The 18,521-nt window shown below is 35.2% G+C and overlaps 1 protein-coding gene across 2 annotated transcripts in view; it reads left to right on the top strand.

The window, feature by feature from the left end:
• Positions 1-18,521, top strand: part of BRINP3 (BMP/retinoic acid inducible neural specific 3) — a 335,533-nt gene that overhangs the window by 203,784 nt on the left and 113,228 nt on the right. For both annotated transcript variants that reach the window (XM_006203645.3, XM_072948738.1), the window contains exons 5-6: positions 5,199-5,304; positions 10,466-10,702. In XM_006203645.3, coding sequence (XP_006203707.1) covers positions 5,199-5,304; positions 10,466-10,702 — 343 coding nt within the window. The remainder of the gene's footprint in view (positions 1-5,198; positions 5,305-10,465; positions 10,703-18,521) is intronic.

Here is an 18,521-nt window from a genome sequence, read left to right as displayed (position 1 = left end):
ACAATGATTGATTTGCAAAATATTTCAAAATCTTTTAGCCAAAGTGAACCTAAAATTAATTACCATTAGGAAAAATTGAATATTTAAATAGTTTGCTTATGTAAGCATGCTTTTTTATTGTTACCTATAGATGAGTTTATTAGGAAAAGGCTGATTTCTTTTTCTCAGAGATAATTGTATTTGGGGGGAATATGAGTATCTACAAAGTAAAAATAAGATTCATGTATCATTTATATATCTGCAATTATAGAATAGGCATAATTGTAGTCTTGAAAGAAAACAAAGTAAATATGATATTTTAAGATGATTAAAAGGGGATTCGATCTGATTAAGCAAGCTATTATATTAATAATCTAAAAATAAGTCGTTTGTTTTTCTTAATCATTCAATGTCAGCTTTTAGCACTTTCTTTTTGCAAAATCGTGTTAGAATAATAAATTTGAAAGGATACATGTGCAAAAATTCAACCTAGTATCGTGGTGTAGATAGATGACTGATGGATAGACAGCTGACAGATAGATTAATAGATCTATATAGATGTAGACAGAGATGATGTGATGCTGGCCCTGATATAATTCATGTGGAGAATAAATATTAGCCAATTTTTAATGGTAAACATTTTACTGATATGTAACATAGATAGAAAAAATTACACAGCCATAGTGTTGAGATTGGAACACATTTGGGCCCGTATTATCTATATAAAAAACAGAACCCTACCAGAACGCGGTAAGTCCCCCTTCCACCCTCTCACCATCCCATGTATTCACAGAGAATGACCACCATCCTGGTTCCTCTCTAGTAAGCGGTAGTGTTATGACGGTGACCTGAGCATTGTCATTTAAGTCTATTTTCTTCAAATTATATGACATTATTATTTTTTGCCTGGAAATATTTTAAATACATAGTATCTTGATTTTTATTTTATTTTATTTTTTTAAATTGAAGTATAGTCAGTTTACAGTGTTGTGTCAGTTTCTGGTGTATAGCATGATAAGTCAGTCATACATATACATACATATATTCATTGTTATATTCTTTTTCATTATAGGTTACTACGAGATATTCAGTATATTTCATTGTGCTACACAGTAAACCTTGTTGTTTATCTTTTATATACAGTAGTTAGTATCTGCAAATGCCTTAATTTTAAGATGACAAATTCTCTGACAGTACTGCTTTCATTTAGGAATGTGGTGTGTTTTTGTTTGTTTACTCTTTTTTGTCCCACTGTTTTTATTATTTTCTTTCTTATTTTTTTTTGCTTGAGATAGTTTTTCTTCAATTAATTCTTGCTGAATTACTTTTATAGCTTCAGTGCTTTGCTGTGGCGTGACATCTCCTTAAGAATGTGTAAAACTCAGGAAATTTGATAGAAAATAACAGATTTTATTTCCAACTGACTTATCTATACTCATTTTATTTTAACCTAAATAAACTTAAATTTATACTATTTGTTTACATAATTACTTCCAAGTCATCTCTTTGAATTAGGGGGTTTATTCATTTCTCCTTTATTCTCTGTAAAATTCTCCAGCTGTAAAAATAATGGACAGTAGTTTAATGAAACAATATAGCAAGCATATAGGAAAAGCTGAAATGAAAAAACAAGCTTTTTTTTTTTTTGCCATTTCGCTATACTTTTATATCCTCTCTGATTTTTAACAGTATTTTTAAACGCAATTCACATAAGTTGTCAATTAGAGATGAGTGTGTTCTACTTTGAAGACAAATTTGTGCTAAATACATTTTGAAAAGTTTCGATTTTACATTCCACATCTGGTCAAACCATAACTTCCATCCATGTTCACTCCACACCCTCCTTCAAATTCCCAGCCCCTCAAGCACATTAATTTTCCTCATGACATTCAGATAAAACCATGAATCAATGTAACACTCCAGAAAGGACATCATTTTGTAACCTAAAAACTATGTTCCCTTATTTCAAGATCCTCTCACTAAGAGAAAAATGAAAACATTAATAAAAACATTTTTCCCCTTCTAAATGTCCTTTCTCAAAGCACTGAGTGCTGTCAGCCCTAGATTGTTGTCAGTCTTAATCATTTTTATGTTCAATTATTGAATAACTCTTCTTTTGTTATATTGTATATGGAGACCCCTAAATCAGACGTTCATCTATCATAAGAGGAACAAAAGTTCAAGCCATTTGTGGTACAACTACGTAATTCATTTTTGGTAGAGTTAACATCTCTTTAGCAATGTTTGTATGATAAATTAGCTTTTAGTACTTGTTTTCATTTTTATTCCTTTCATTAGTATTGAAAAAATAAGTATAAACACATTTATTAGTGCTGACATGTAGTTCCTAAAATATAATACAGTTGGAAAAATAGGTTTGCATCATTGAATTTTATATTAAATCAGGCAATGATCAACTGAGTCAGTTGTGAATGATAAAGAACAAAATTAAATTATCAGTAGGATATACTATATTTTTCTTATTGCATACAGTGAGAGGCGAGGGAATAAAATGATCTACAGATACAGAGATAGAGACAATCAAACTCTCTCTGAATTTATAACACTATTATTTATATCTCTGATTGTAGTCTCAAGAACACAGTAGCTAAATATAAGGGACTGTCTGTAATGAGATTAAAATAATATCATAACATTTATCCTCTTTATACAGTTAAATGTTTAGGATATTGCATACCAGTTTCTAAGATCACATATGTCAGTGAGTCTGTGCTTTAAGCCACTTTTATTTAAAAACTTTCTTAAAATGATAAATATTGGCATCAGTTTACATTAATTTGGTGTGTATACACTGGTGTATGTCATGGGGCAATAGTTAAGCTCCTTGATTGGTCAAAATGAAGATGAAAATTGTCTTACACTCTAAATATTTCCTTTGATGCCTTTAATCTTCCTTTTACTCGTTTGTCATTACTCATTTCTATTTAAATATTAAGTATACATATACATGCACGTACATTTGTGTGACACATATCAACATCAGGAATTGTTTTCCTAAACAAAATAAGGGATGTTCTGTGTCACCGTTGGAGGACAGTGGTAGAGGCGTGCACAAAGTCACGGGGGTGTTACAGAAATAGTAAGCCGTTGTCCCAATTGTTGCTACGTGCTCCTAGTCAGTCTTGATCACTCTAAGAGACTTGTTGTTTTGAAAATGTGTTGTCCTGATACAAATTATGCAGTTGCCCAGTGCATCTGAGCTGACCTGTCCATTGCCCTGTTTTTGATAGTCACCTGTAAGTTTTTGATGCCCAGAGTAATAATCCCATCTTTGATGTAACGTTTGAGAATTAGATCTGCATTGTCACTTCTCCTGCTGGCTATTTCCAACCAAGTGGGATTCAACTCCGAGTGCTCAAGACTAGGCGTCCTTACGTGCCCTTCAGTGCAGCTTCTTTGGCCCGTGTTTTAATGCCATCGCTTATGCTAGAAACTCCCGTTGCCTTTCCCTCCCTCCATCATGCACACTTCTAGGGTTTCATAATCTTGCCGGTTCTAACTGTTTCGCAAAATCCATCTTCTTTGTGTAAATCATATTGCCACTGCTCCATTCAGGCCTTCGTCACCTCGGTAATGGCCTTAGCGGCTTCCTTGGTTTTGATTCCCCCTCACACCGTCCTCTTGTCTTTGTCTTGATACCCCTGGGCTTATACAAGAACATAACATGTGCTGTGACTACTTCAGTAAACAGATGGGCAGTGTTCCCTGCTCTTGGTGGAGCTTGCATTCTAATGAGAAGTGTCAATAATAATCACGATAAATGAGTAAATTATATAGCGTGTTAGAAGCTGATAACCATCCTGGAAAAGGTAGAACAAAGCAAGGACCCAAGGAAATAATGGTTGAAAGAGGGAAACGTGGGAAAGTATATTCATTTAAAATAGGTTAGTCCAGGTAGTCTGGCGAGAGTGACATTTGAACCAAAACTTGAAGAAAGTGAAGGAGTGAGCTTAGAAACGTTTTGAGGAAGAGCGTTCCAGATACAGGAACAGCAAGTCAAAACTCGTGAGACAGAATAACTAGTATGTTTGGGGAACAGCCAAGGGAGCCAGTGCGCTTGGGGTGGAGTAAATGAAGAAATGGAGAGTGGTGAGTTCAGAGAGGGAACAGGGAGCTGGGAAAATACGGCATCTTTTTAGTCCTAGAAAGGGCCCTGTCTTTCACCGGAGTAAGAGGGGAAGGCACTGTGGGGCTGTGAACAGTGAAATGAAATGGTCTGAACAATTTTACAAACCATTCTGGTTCTTGAGAATATCTTTTTAAAACATAAAAATGATTACAACACTCCTCTGCTTGAAGATATGTTTGATTTCATAAAAAAAAAACTCCTTAGGATAAATTTCTGGTCTGACCTAATCGATTAAACGCCTCTTCAACTCCTGATGCTATCCATCTCAAGGCACCCGTGGCGGGAAAAAAAATCAGTCTGCAATATGTGATTCCATAATTAAGTGCTATAACTGGGCACTGAAAACTATAACTTTATGGAAATGGCTAAGTAATATAAATGGAAATCATTAAGGACTATTTTGTTGGGCATTTGAACATGAGGTTAATGTTGAGGATAGGGAAAATCAATTAGGCAAAGGGGAGAACGGTGGGATGGGGTGAAGAGCATTGTATAAGCAAAGGTGTAGAATGAACAAAGTCCACCTGGACCACAAGACAGCCTGCCTGCTGGGGAGAAGGGGACAGATGGAAGCCAAGCAGATGAGTTTAGACATTGGTAGCACCATGAAAGAAGGGGGAGTTATAGATTTTTAAGTAGAGGAATAAAATAATAAAATCAGTCTTTAGACAGTAGCTTGGCAGGTGGCTTTGATTTATTGAGGAAAAATGAACAAACACAAAACAATTCTCATATGAGTCAAAACTTGCTCTCTGCCTAAAGGAGCATGCTCGTCATCTCTTAGGTGAAATTAGTGACCTTATGTGAATGATGTTGTTGACCAAAGAGGGCTTCCATTATTTTTTTTGAAGATTGATGCCTGGCCAAAGGGAAGGAAATAGAATTGAAGATAAAGGGAGTTATTTGTCTCCTCTGTGCTTGGGTGTGTGTGTTGGTGGTGTGTATCAGATCCTAGACCTTTTAGTAATGTTTGTGGTCACATGTATAATATCAGTGTGTGACAACAATATTGAATCGAAAGAACAAAGTAAAGCCTGGTATATAATAAAGTTGATGTTTTGGTCTTCAGGTAACAGAAACACGGACGGGTCCCCTTGGCTGCAGTAACTATGACAACCTGGATTCTGTCAGTTCCGTTCTGGTTCAGAGTCCTGAGAATAAGATTCAGTTGCAAGGTATGTTGGTAAAATTTCATTAATTCTCTATGAGCCGAGATGACAGTTACCCAGTTGTGATTTCTTTCTTGTTTTTCTTTCTTTTTTTTAAAATAAGCTGTATGTGCAGCACTAGGCTGTTAAAATTCTTATAAAAGGCTAATCCTTATTTTGAACTAATATAAACAGTAGAGACCAGATGAATAGAATGTTAAAATTCACTACACTTCTTAAATTGAGAAATCTGTAAATTGAAAATTGATTGTAATAATATTTTTCTTTTATACAGTAATCATTGTGTCAGTAAGTAGCAATTTATCCCTAGGTCTGCCAGAGCTTTGACTTTTTTCCTTAAAGATTCTGATTAAAATTGTAACCATATTTATACATATCATAATGTGAACTTTTGACATTTTAAAATATAATCTACTATGATAGTTAAGGCTATGTTTTTCTTCTGACAAATGTGTGCCTAAAAATATATTAATAAAATATTTATATTTGTGTTATTTCAATTATAAAGATAGATTATGTGATAATGGTGGTGATTTATTATCTTCATTCTATTCCTATATTTTGTGAGACAATTCAATAGAGGATTTTTTAAAATAGTAATTTTTAACAGACGTATACTATCTCCCAAATGGTTGTGGGTGTGTGTATTAGTCATTTATACTGGCAGGGAAAGCTTGTGAATTCACAGATTTTAAACAGGTACTAGTTGAACAAGTTCAGAAGTGCCTTTGTGGTGAGACATTGTCTATATTAAGTTGGCTGATCAAAGGGTAATTTTTCATTCTTCTTTAGTCCACCTTTTTAAATTACTTAATTCAAACTATATTTATATTATTCAGTTTTATATAAAAATGCCTAAAAGTTTTAGAAATTATTCCATTTTTCCTCAAATTTTCAGTCTTGGAACGTGTAACAGCATTGGGTTATTTAAATTTACCCTAAATAATAAATGAATTTCATTCATTTTGAATTGTATAAAAATTATAGAAAAAGTGCTTCAACATTTTAAACTTTAAATGCTATTCAATTGATCACTGTCAGTTTTAGATTTAAAGTCACTGAAATGTTTTTTTCTAATTTAGATAGAAATGCAGTCTATCAATATTCCTGGTAATAGAAGAAAATATGTAGGGACAGCGAAATGAAGCAGTGACTTCAAGAATAGAATACTCACACACAGACACACACACACACACACACACACACACACACACACAGTTTGCTTGTTTATTGTGTTTAAAAGATGATATTGGATGCCAAATTGCCAAGATTAGATTCCATTGGTACATTTAGATACATGATGTAATGTCTTTAAAAATGTAAACATGTATAAGGCAACAGATGACTGACTTCTGGTCTACTTAATATATGGTAACAGTTTAAGACGGGAACTTTATCACATTCAGGGCAGCCCTTAGTTTTACGCACTGCGTTAGGTAGCACGTGAGTGAAGCAGCACTGAGGAGCACTGGTCAGCTGGTCATTGTCACTTTGTTATTTGTTGTGCTAGAACCTTTATTTGTGAGATGGAAATTACAATTGATCTCTCAACAATTTCTTAAATTTTTAAAGTATTTATTCAACAAACATTGCCTCTTTCCATGTCTCCTCTCATTCTGGGGTTCCAACTAAGTGTATTTTTAGACCTTTCAGTCATATCCCGTCTATCTTTTCTGCTGTTTTCTGTATTTTATATCCTCTTGTGATTTTATTATTCTGTGTTCAATAATTCTTTTCTGATGTATTCCTGTTTGCTATTTATCTCTTCAGCTGTGTCTAGTCTGCGGTTAAATCCATCAGTTACTTCATAACTCTAATTTATCTAATTTTATTTGCAGAATTTCCACTTGGTTATAATTTATAATTTCCAGTTCTCTGTCAAAATTCTCTGTTTTGTCATGTAATTTTTGATCAGGTGATTGAAATTAATTTATACTTCACATTTTAGGGATGATATATAGTTCTTGCTTATTTATATACTCATTATTTTTTTTACTGAATTCTGATGTTGTGCATGAAAATTTGCACAAATAGTTTAAAGTTCTTGATTATGTTTTCTTTCTCCAGAGAAGATGTACTTTTGTTTCCGATAGTACCTCAATCTATTTTTAGTTGAGCCATTTGAAATTATGCTTTAGACCTGGTGAAGCTAATTTTTGTTTGTTTGTTTAATTACTTTTTGGGTATACAGCCCTTCTTGATTCCAACGAATCCTGGAGAATTTTCTATCTTTATTATGGTTGGTTCAAAACTTCAATTTGTGCTTTGCTAACTGGGCAAAACTCTGAGACAAAAGCTATGTTCTAATGTTTGGTTCACTCCCCACGGATTCTCTTCTTGCCAGGGTAGCATCAAACGTCCTCACTTTCAGTGGCTTTTAGATCCCTTTAAATAGATTATTTTTAATATATTCTCTAGATTTTCTAGTTGTCGCTAGTGAAAAGATTAGTTTAAAAAAATAGTCCTCCAATACTGGACACATCCATATTTTACTCTGTGGCTTTCAGCTTGTAACCTTGACCTGTCCCACGTGCTCACTTTCACGGTGACCCCTAGGCGTCTGTGAACTCAGCTCCCCTAGCCTTGTCTCAGCACCGAGTACTTCTCTAATAACAGTCTTATCAGTACTTTAACTCTGTTGTTCCTCTACAGTAAAAATATCTGTAGGACAGCCCTCAGTCCCTCTGAGCTGTCTGGCAAGGCAATCGAAGCTTTCTCTCTTGGCGTCAGTTGTTGCTCACGTTGCTGGTCTAGCTGCAACATTACGAAATTTGGAGTGGTCTGTCCCTAGGCTTCTTTCCCAAAAACTTTGTTATTTTTTAGTGTGGTTTTACAAAATGTCAGTGTCCTTTTTCTTTTTTTTAAGAAATAAGTAGATAGATAGGTGGATAGATAGAGGCAGAGATAAGACAACAGAAATCCTTACATGTCTAAAACTGAACTCACCATTTCCTGCCACCAGTTATTTCTCCCTAAATTACTTTTCTGGCCTTCTCTATTTCTGCAAAGACACTCTCATTTTTACAAATTGAAAATTGTAATGCAGTCATTTGGTTTATGGCATTTTAAATGTTACATAAATTCTTATTTTTTTTTTTTTTTAGTAAAACTGAGGTTGAGATCATCAGTGAGCTCCATATATCTGGTCCACACACACTGCATACTGTTAGCAAAGATGTTTTAATAAGTAAACGCTGCTTCCTGAATCTCATTAACAGAAACTCTGACTTAGTCTGGTTTTTCTTTTCTTTTTTCTTTTTTTTTTTTTTTGATAGGGGGAGGTAATGAGGCTTATTTATTTTTTTAGTGGAAACACGGGGAATTGAACCCAGGACCTCATTCATGCTAGGCATGCTCTCTACCACTGAGCTATACGCTCCCCCTCCCGACTTAGCCTGTTTTTAACATTAAATAGGGGTATTTTCAGAAGCAGTCACTAGATATTTCTGAAGTATATGCAGTAATTTGGTGACCCACAAGACTAAACATTTAAGAACATTTATAGCTTTGTCACTGTACTCCTCTAAAGAGTCATTTGTCATAGTTCACCTGCCTTCCATCAAATGAAGTCCTGTCTAGTAGAGCCCACTGATGTCACCTGTTGCTTTTTCACCACCATTTCCTTAGTTTAGATATTTTTAGTCTCTGTCTAAACTAATCTTTTTCCTTTATATTTTCTACTTCCAAATAAAGAACTACTCAGTATATCCTGCATGGTTAAACATCATTGTAATACGAGTGAATTAATTACATACACTTAACCCTGATATAGGAACCCCAATAACATTGCTCTAAATTTTTCTAAGCAACTCACTCATTACCTTCTTACAGTTCATGTACATTGAAACAATGCTAATACTTGCTATTTAAAAAAGTGTATTCCACAGTTCACTTGTGTGTGATATTAATGTATTATCCTATGCCACAAAATACCTCTCTTAATATTGAAAACTAGCCATGTGTCAAATAATGTTCTAGTCTACCTTTTTTATGAAAAGTTTTATTAATCTTATGAGCCTAATGTAATTGCTTTGCCAATTAATTATACCTAGTGCAACACATGTTGCTCAACTCTAGTAGTTATTAAGTATGATTGTAGAATGTTATTATATACCTCTGTTATATTAAATTACTTCTTTTATTTTCTTTAGTAAGTTGCAAGTACTCTTAGGGCAAGGAAATGTCTCAGTCATCTTCATATTTGTACTTTACCTAAACATTCTCTTCCAAATAGAAGTATAAATGATATTTATTTGAGGTGAAATAAAAAATGAATAATAAAGTAAACATATAAGTGCTAAGAGTACTTTTCTTGACCAATCTAAGGGAGAATTAATCTGAAAGGATGAGATAAGTATAATTGTTAAGATATTTACAAAGTAGATTTTTTTCTTAAATGCTAATTCATGAATTTTATTAAATTAACCTGATAGATAATGGTCATGTCAAAAAATGTTTTTTTTTTTTATTTTTGTTATAAGGGAAACATGTAAAAGTTGTAAAACTCAAATTTTGTAGTAAACAGCAATTAGGTATTAACCCAATTTTCCCTCATTTTTATGTTTATTTTTACCTACTGATTAGTTTGAATATTTAGCCTTTTGACTAGATTTTTCAAAGTAGCAAGAAATACTAAAATGTAAAACTAGTAGAAATCCCAAATGCTAATTTTATAGGCTTATTTTCATTTTTGATATTTTCTTGAGTTAGCAACTGGACTAAATTTGCAGGTAGAAAAGCAATATACTGTATTACTAAGGCTGTGAAATGACTAAATCAGTCTATCTGATAGTTTCCTTGTAGTCAGTCGAAGTGATCGTATGGAAAATAGGCTGATACAAAGTTATGTTGTTAATGGCATGAGAAAAACATTACAGCAATACTGCAGAATTCTTTTGCTTATATCACAACCCTTTGTATTATGATATTTATGTAGTTGTGAGCTCATAGTCTGAGGGTAAAATGAAAATATTGAAAACTATTTGAAGTCAAGTGGTGGGAAATGAATGTATACATCTCTTTTCAAAAGTATAGGGAGATGGGTTCTATCCACATTGTATAAAACAGTCAAAAATTCTGATCCATTATGTCAAATAATTTGAACGTTGTACACATATATTATACTCTTTATCAAAGTGAACTTACTGTTCTTTGTTTGTTCTTGAAGGGCTGCAAGTACTCCTTCCAGACTACCTTCAGGAGCGTTTTGTACAAGCAGCTTTGAGCTACATTGCTTGCAATTCAGAGGGAGAATTTATCTGCAAGGACAATGACTGCTGGTGTCATTGTGGTCCCAAATTTCCAGAATGCAACTGCCCCTCCATGGACATTCAAGCCATGGAAGAGAATCTTCTTCGAATAACTGAAACCTGGAAAGCCTACAACATTGACTTTGAGGAATCAGGTAAGACATATATTTTAATGTAACCATTTGAAATTTTTTCTCAAAAATTGCTATGTTGAGAAGAGTATTTTACTCTTTTGGAAGAAACTCCTACATACTTGGATTGAATTTATTCAATTTATTCTTCTTATTGTTTCAAATGGACATGTGTATTGCTTTTATTACTGGTTATTCAGTATTTTTATTGAATTTGATTTGCATTTCTCTAATAATTAGTGATGCTGAGCATCTTTTCATGTTCCTGTTGAACGGCATTATGTCTTCTTTGGAGAGATGTTTTGTTAGGTCTTCTGCCTGTTTTTTGATTGAGTTGCTTTTTTTGATATTGCATTGTATTAGCTGTTTACATACTTTAGATATTAACCCCCTGTGGGTCACATAATTTGAAAATACATTCTCCCATTCTGTAGGTTGTCTTTTCATTTTGTTGATGTTTTCCTTTGCTGTGTAAAAGCTTTGAAGTTTGATTGTGTACCACTTATTTTTGCTTTTATTTATTTTTTTTTTTACCTTGGGAGACTAATCTAAGAAACTATTGGTATGATTTATGTCCCAGAATGTTTTGCCTAAGTTCCCTTCTAGGAGTTTTGTAATGTCATGTCTTATATTCAGGCTGTTCAACTGTTTGGAGCTTATTTTTGCATACGGTGTGAAGGAGTGTTCTAATTTCATTGATTTATATGCGGCTGTGCAGCTTTCCAAACATCACTTGTTGAATAGACTCTTTTCTCCATTATGTATTCTTGTCTCCTTTGTCATAGATTAATTAACCATACATGTGTGGGTTTATTTCTGGGTTCTCTATTCTGTTCCACTGATTTATATGTCTGTTTTTGTGCCAGTACTATGTTGTTTGATTACTGTAGCTTTGTAGTGTAGTCTAAAGTCTGGAAAGGTTCATATTGTAATTCTTCTCTTGTTCATTTCTTCTTTTTCTTTCTCCTTTTGTGGTTTGATAACTTTCTTTTGTATTATGCTTAAATTTTATCCTTTTTGGTTTTTGTGAATCTATTATTTGTTTTTGATTTGTGGTTACCAAGGAGTTTAAGTATGTTGACCCATAATTATATCTATTTGCTTTAAACTGATAGTCATACAAGTCCAAACACTATCTAAAAGATCTACATGTTTACGCTCCCCTCCTCCATATTTTGTGATTTTGATGTCTTATTTTACAATTTCATGCTTATCCTTTTGCTGTTAATTGTAGTTATGGTTGCTTTTACAGGTTTTTTGATTGTTTTAAAATCTACGCACTGGCTTATTTAAGTGATCTTCAATCCTTTTATATATTTGGCTTTGCTATTGTGATTTTCTCTTTTCAGTAGATTCCTGCTTCTTTTTTATTTAGATAAGACCCTTCAATATTTCCTTTAGGTAGGTTTAGTGTTCTTTAATGTAAATTCTTAATTTTTAAATTTTAAATTCTTTAATTTTTGCTTGTCTAAACAATTCTTTCCTCTATTCTAAATGATACTCTTGCTGGGTAGAGGATCCTAAGTTGCAAGTGTTTCCCTTTCAGGACTTTCAGTACATCATGCCACTCCATTCTGGCCTGCACAGTTTCCTTAGAAAGATTAGCTAATAGCCTTATGAAGGTTCCCGTGTCATTGCTTCTTTATTTTTCTTTTGCTGCCTTTCAGAATCTTCTCTTTAACTTTTGCTGTTTTAATGATGATATGTCTTGGTATGGTTCTGTTTGGGTTCATCTTGTTTGGGACCTTCTGTGCTTTGCTTCCTATACCTAGATATCTGTTTTCTTCTTTGGGTTTGAGAATTTTTTAGCCATAATTTTTTCAAAAACATTTTCAGTTCCCTTTTCTCTCTCTTCTGCTTCTGGGACCCCTATTATGAATAGGCTGGAATGCTTTATATCACCCCATATATCTCATATATCACTTTCATTTTTAAAAAAATGTATCTTTCTGTCTGCTGTTCTGATTGGATGATTTCCATTATTCTACCTTCCAGACCACTTACTCATTTTTCTGTGTCATTTAGTCTGATACTCATTGCTTCTAGATTGACTTTTATGTTGACAATTGAATTGTGCGATTTTGATTGGTCAGCTTCATCGATTCTAGTCCTTTGTTGCAGTGATCTGCGTTTCTACTGATAATCTCTCTTAATTCCTTTAGTCTTTTTGTTACTTCCTTTTTGAACTTGTGGTCTAGCAGACCGGTGAGGTCTGCTTCACTCTTTGTTCCTTCAGGGAATTTCTCTCGTTCTTTTAATTAGGAGTAGGTCCTCTGCTTTATCGTTCTACTTAACCTTCTCTATCTCTGTGAATTTAGGGGAAACAGTGGCCTACTGTGGTCTTGGAGGAGTGTTTTAATGTAGGAGTGTCCCTGTGTAGGTTGTGTCCAATATTTTTAGTTCAAGGGCTGGTTTTGGTATGGCATATCTTTCCTCAGAGTGTGATGGCTGTTATCCCCTTGATAGGGGATGTGATGGGTGCTGTGGTGTTTAGAGTCTGCACTGGATGTGAGGCGGGGCCTCCTCTTTGCTCTGTGGCTGTCACCGCCCCATCAGGGGTGGGTCTACTTCCACACTGGTGAGAAGCTCTGAGGGTTGGGCTCAGTCAGGCTCCATTGCCCTTGAGTGCATTCCCTGCACCAAAGGGGGTGATTGCTGAAGCAAATGAAGCCCGTATGGTCACAGAGACTTATGAGCAACCAGTGTAAGCATCCATGGTTCTGCTCAGAAACAGCCTAAGGTCATGTCCTTTCCTCCATTGTGTTTGTCCCAGATCTAGTGCAATGTTGTGGTGAGGACTAGGGACTAGGCTGGGGCTGAGGGGTTGGGGTGTTGACTGCAGGAATTGACATGGCTGTGCTATCACCTGGGACTTGGGCTGCCTCTGTGGCCTACCTTTCCCAGGACCTGTTCACCCCAGATCTGGTGTTAAGCTGTGGAGCGGAGTTCGCAGAGCTGAGGCACCCCTACTCCTGCCCAGGGCTTGACCACCCAAGAGTCAGTGCTTAGCTGCTGTGTATTCTTATGACATTGCCCTGTGCACAGACTGTCAGCATCTGCGCAGCTTGCCCCACACCCCAACGTGTGTGCTGACACTGGTCTCTGCATTTCTGCCCAGATCACACCCCTGGAGCTGTGGTATGTCTCTGGGCAACTAGACTAAGTCTTTGCCCTGATCTCTCACCAAGCTGTGGTGTGGAGTGAGCAAGGGCATCTGCCCCTTCATATTGGGAAGCGCAGTGAGGCAGCAGCTGCCAATGCAAGTCTCTCTCCACTCTGATTATTAGCAAGCCAGCAAGTACGCACTCTGCGAGCAGAGTCTTGGTTTCTCCAGCCCTTCTAGCTGTCTCAGTGGACATCCCAGCAGGCAAGACCATTCTAAACGACAAGGGTCTGCCCATGTGGACCTTCTCTTCCTTACAGATCCCTCCTGGAGGGCCTGTCCTGACCTGATGCCTTTTTTTTTTTCCTTTCTACCTGGCTGTATGGGGGTCTTTCTCACATCTTTGATTGTATAGGAGATCTTCTGCCAGTTTCCAGTTAGTTTCTATGAGAATTGTTCCATACGTAGATACACATTTAATGTGCTTGTCGGGGAGGTGAGCGCCACGTCCTCCTACTCTGCTGTCTTGGTCCCCCTCCTATCCAGTGTTTTACCAAAAGCACATATGGTACTTTGTGTATCTCTCTCTCTGGAACTTAGGCTGCTCTCAAGCTGACTTATTAGTCAGTTATAACAAGGAAGTCCTTATCTTTCTCAGTACAGACATTACCAGCTGATACCTCTGATGTCTTTCTGGACTATTCTGATGGCCCCTGAGTTCCACTGATGAGGCTAGATACAGAGAGAAATTATTGCGAATTTTCTTTACATTAAGCTGAATCTCATGAATGTGCACTTTCTTGTAACTGCTTCTTTTTGAACCAAATTTAGATAAATTTGGATTCAATGATGCTGTGGGTTTTGTTATTCTCATTTCTGAGTTTTGTGAGTGCATATATGTGTTTTCAATACTGTTTCTTTTTGACTACATAACCTGTAATAGCCTTCATGTCAAGAAGCACTGAACTTTAACAAAAGATTAAGGATGCCTCAACATGAAATTAAAATATTGATAACAGCATATGCAATAATTCATGATAATATAATAATAAAACCCCCAGAATGTGGTAAATATAATTATGTAGCATTTAGTCAAAAGTGTTGATCATGACTAACTTTCAAAGAAGTAAGAGAGGTGCTAATTGCCAAGAGGACAGATTTATATGCTTGAATGTTGTAATTTTTCCAGTGATTCATTTAACCAAACACACTTAAAAAGTGACAATAAAATTCAACATACGTTCACAATAAAAACACTTAATTTAGGCAGAGAAAGAACATATCTCAACATAATAAAGGCCACATATGACAAGCCCACAGCTAACATCAGACAAGAAAAAAACATAATTGATGGTTTCAACCCTCACCCTTTTGCACAGTACACCATCAAATTATAAAATAAAAGGATAGGTAAATAAATTTAGGAAAAGTTCATAGATTTAGTTTTTTTAAAAGATTATTTCGATCAGAATAATGCCTACTAAATAATCCTCCTCAATTTTAGTAATATTTCTATTTATATAAATAGGAAAAACTTCCTAGAATCAAAAATCCTTATCTCCTTGACACTGTTGGAATGAATTTCTAATCTCAAATTTTGTCTTTCTAATTTTCCCAATAGAATACCCAGAAGTAATGTATTAGGTAGCTAATATTTTATTTTTAAGTAGAAGCATCTGATAATTAAAAATAATTATGAAATACAGCACTCTTAAATTACAAAGTATACTTGTCTTTTGAGGGTCAAACTTAAAAAAAAAAATAGAAACTTCTGTCTACATATCACAGTGTATGATGTGTTAAACCAGGGGATCTTATGAGCCCCGAATTTGTGGAACTCACGCAGGAAAGCTACCCCTGTTATTTTGCTTGGAAGGGATATTTTAAAAATCACCAAATGAACATTGGGGTTTTTATTTCCAGGTGAAATGTAGTAGAATGAAGTAAGCTAATATGTCTGTTAATAGTAACTAGAAAGTTGAATGATTTTTTAAATTGTATTTTTAAAGACGTAATAGTTCATAAAAGCAATGCCAACTAAATGGACTAAAATTCCTGGCATGAGATGTAAACTAGGAATTCATAGCTTTTCCTTCCTTCCTTCCTTCCTCTCTCCCTCCCTCTCTCTCTCCTTCTTTCTCTCTCTCTTTCCTTCTTTCTTTCTTTCTTTTCTTTCTTTCTTCCTTCCTTTCTTTCCTTTCTTTCTTTTTATGCATTAATGTATTTAATTCTGTAAACAGAGGCTGAGGGCTCTGCGTCTCCTCAGGCTGAGAGCAGCTAATGGGAGAAAGAAAAAGCCACAAAGCTTCTCGTGGTTGTGGGGACGAGTGTGACAAAACTCAGTGGGCCTAAAGACATCTAGTTTTACCACAGGATATTTGCTGAATTTCAGATGGTGCTTGATGCCAAAGAACTATTCCACAGCCTGTGCAAACAGAATGAAGTTTACCACAGGTTTTCAGGTGCTTAAGAGATCAAAACTCTCTAGAGAGAGAAGCTTGAAAATAAAACAAGCAAGGACGGAAAGCCCTAGAGAGAATAAAGCAGTGACGCCGTGTTTCTGCAGCTGCTCTTCCCTGGGGCACATTTGTCAATCAGGACAGAGCTCAAGGCTGGGAAGCTAGGATTAGCCCCTGGAAAAGGCTGCTGTTCCAGGACAGGGGGATCAGAAGACAATTTTGCAGTCACGGTGGATTGACATGAGAAATTGGAGGCTTAAGGAGTTTTTAATATACGACCAGTCTCCTGTTTATGACATTTGTCTTAACCTGGGGCAGATGACTAACAAGATAAACTACAAGCCTCTGAATGATAGAATGGAGTCTTCGGCAGGGTTACAGGCCTGAAGTAGCAAATGCTGCAGGTCCTTAATTGAAAGTTCTGAAGGGCTGCACCCTAAGAACAGGGAAGAATCAGAGGTAGATTGAGTTCTATGCAGTTACAATCCAGCCCTGATGCAGCTCAAATCCTCATCCTAAGGCGGTGATCCTAAAAAGACCAGTTCCCTCTGGTGTCTGTTACATATGAAGAGGGTGACCTCTTGAGGAGGAAAACATTTTCTAAAACCTCTGCCATTCTTTTTATACACGATGGACATAGGATTCTAATTTACAATGTATGTGAGCAGACAAAACCTCATGGCCGATACCAAGGAGAAAAGCAACCAGGTAGCAGATGTGAGATGATCCAGATATTGAACTTATTAGTAAGAATGATTTTCAGATAATTATTATTCAAATGTCAAAAAAATCAGAGGAAAGGAAAGATAAAGTAGATGCTGATATTGAAAAGCTCACCAGAGATTGGAAACCTCTGAAACTGGAGTAAAGGACATTGTAAAACATAGAGAATGCAGTATCTGAAATTAATAGCTCGAAGTTCTGTTTTAATAGGACTCCTGGCACAGTGGATAAACAGTGAGGGAACAGGAAGACAAGTTAACAGAACAGACAGAACGAGGCAGTGAGAAAAACAAATGCCGGATAAAGGGATGACAAGCAAGTGAGACACACATAAAAGTCTAACATATTTTAAAATTTGAGACACGGGGAAAATGGGGGGGGATGGTGTAAACCATATGCAAAGATGTAGTGGGTAGAAAGGTTTTAAAACTGAAAACATACAGTTTCAACCTACAGATTCAAAAAGCACAACAAACACAAAGAAAGAGAAGGACAAAGAAAACCACTGAGAGGCATAGCATTGTAAACAGTTGGAAAAAAGATAGAAAAACGTATTCTAACTAGAGAAAAATAAGAAAGACATTACTTTCATTGGACCAATGATAAGCCTGACTTATCAAAACAAAAACAAAACCGGATTTTGACATCTTTGAAATGCTGAATGAAAATAACAATTAATCTAAAATTAGGTACTGCTGCACAATATTTTAAAAAGTGGAGGTGAAAATAAAGATGTGTTCAGACAAGAAATGCTACATTAAAACATGGAAATGCAAAGGGGAAGAGGAATACTAGAAATGACAAATATGTGTAGGTATAAGTGAATACCAACTGTATAAAATATTAGTTGTGATGTGATGTGGAAACAAAATATATGTAGGATCCCAATATAAGACAATAGTGTAATCATGGGTGGTGAAAGGAAATAGTTAATATTCTAAGTATTTCAAGGTCCTGGCAATGTGTAGGATGTGCTAAGTGATGTAATTTGCATTAGAGATAAATATATATTATAGTCTCTGGGATATCTACTAAAATAAAAAATATTTAATTAAAATCAATACAGTACAATAAAATACAAATTACTTATTTACTCCATGATATGACAATAAAATAGAAAACAGGAGAAATATCACCTGGGTCATGCAGATCAAGGCAGTGGGAAGAGAAAGGTTTGGACTGTCTTTTCAGTAAATTGTGTTGGGTCAGATATGATTCCCCTGTAATGGTTATTATATTAAATATTCTTTTTTTCTTATTACATTTAATAGTCTAAATAAAAGACTAATACCATAAGATTGGTAATTAATAACAGACATAAATAGGAGACTATTTGCTGTTCACTGTGGGCATGGATATGCCGAGGTTAAGTGGTGGAAAAAGATGTGATTACTAGACAAAAAATCTACAGTAAATTTGAAAGCAAGATACATTGAAATTAGAAAACTATTTCCTAATAATAAAATAGTCAATCCAACGGGTTTGTACATCATACTTGTTAATGTATATGAACAGCAAAATAAAACTTGCATCACACCAGCTAGATAGGCAAGTAAGA

This window comes from Vicugna pacos, chromosome 23 (genome assembly GCF_048564905.1).
Source record: "Vicugna pacos chromosome 23, VicPac4, whole genome shotgun sequence".
NCBI lineage: Eukaryota > Metazoa > Chordata > Mammalia > Artiodactyla > Camelidae > Vicugna > Vicugna pacos.
Note: the sequence above shows the minus strand (reverse complement) of the source record. Positions and strands in the feature narration are given on the sequence as shown.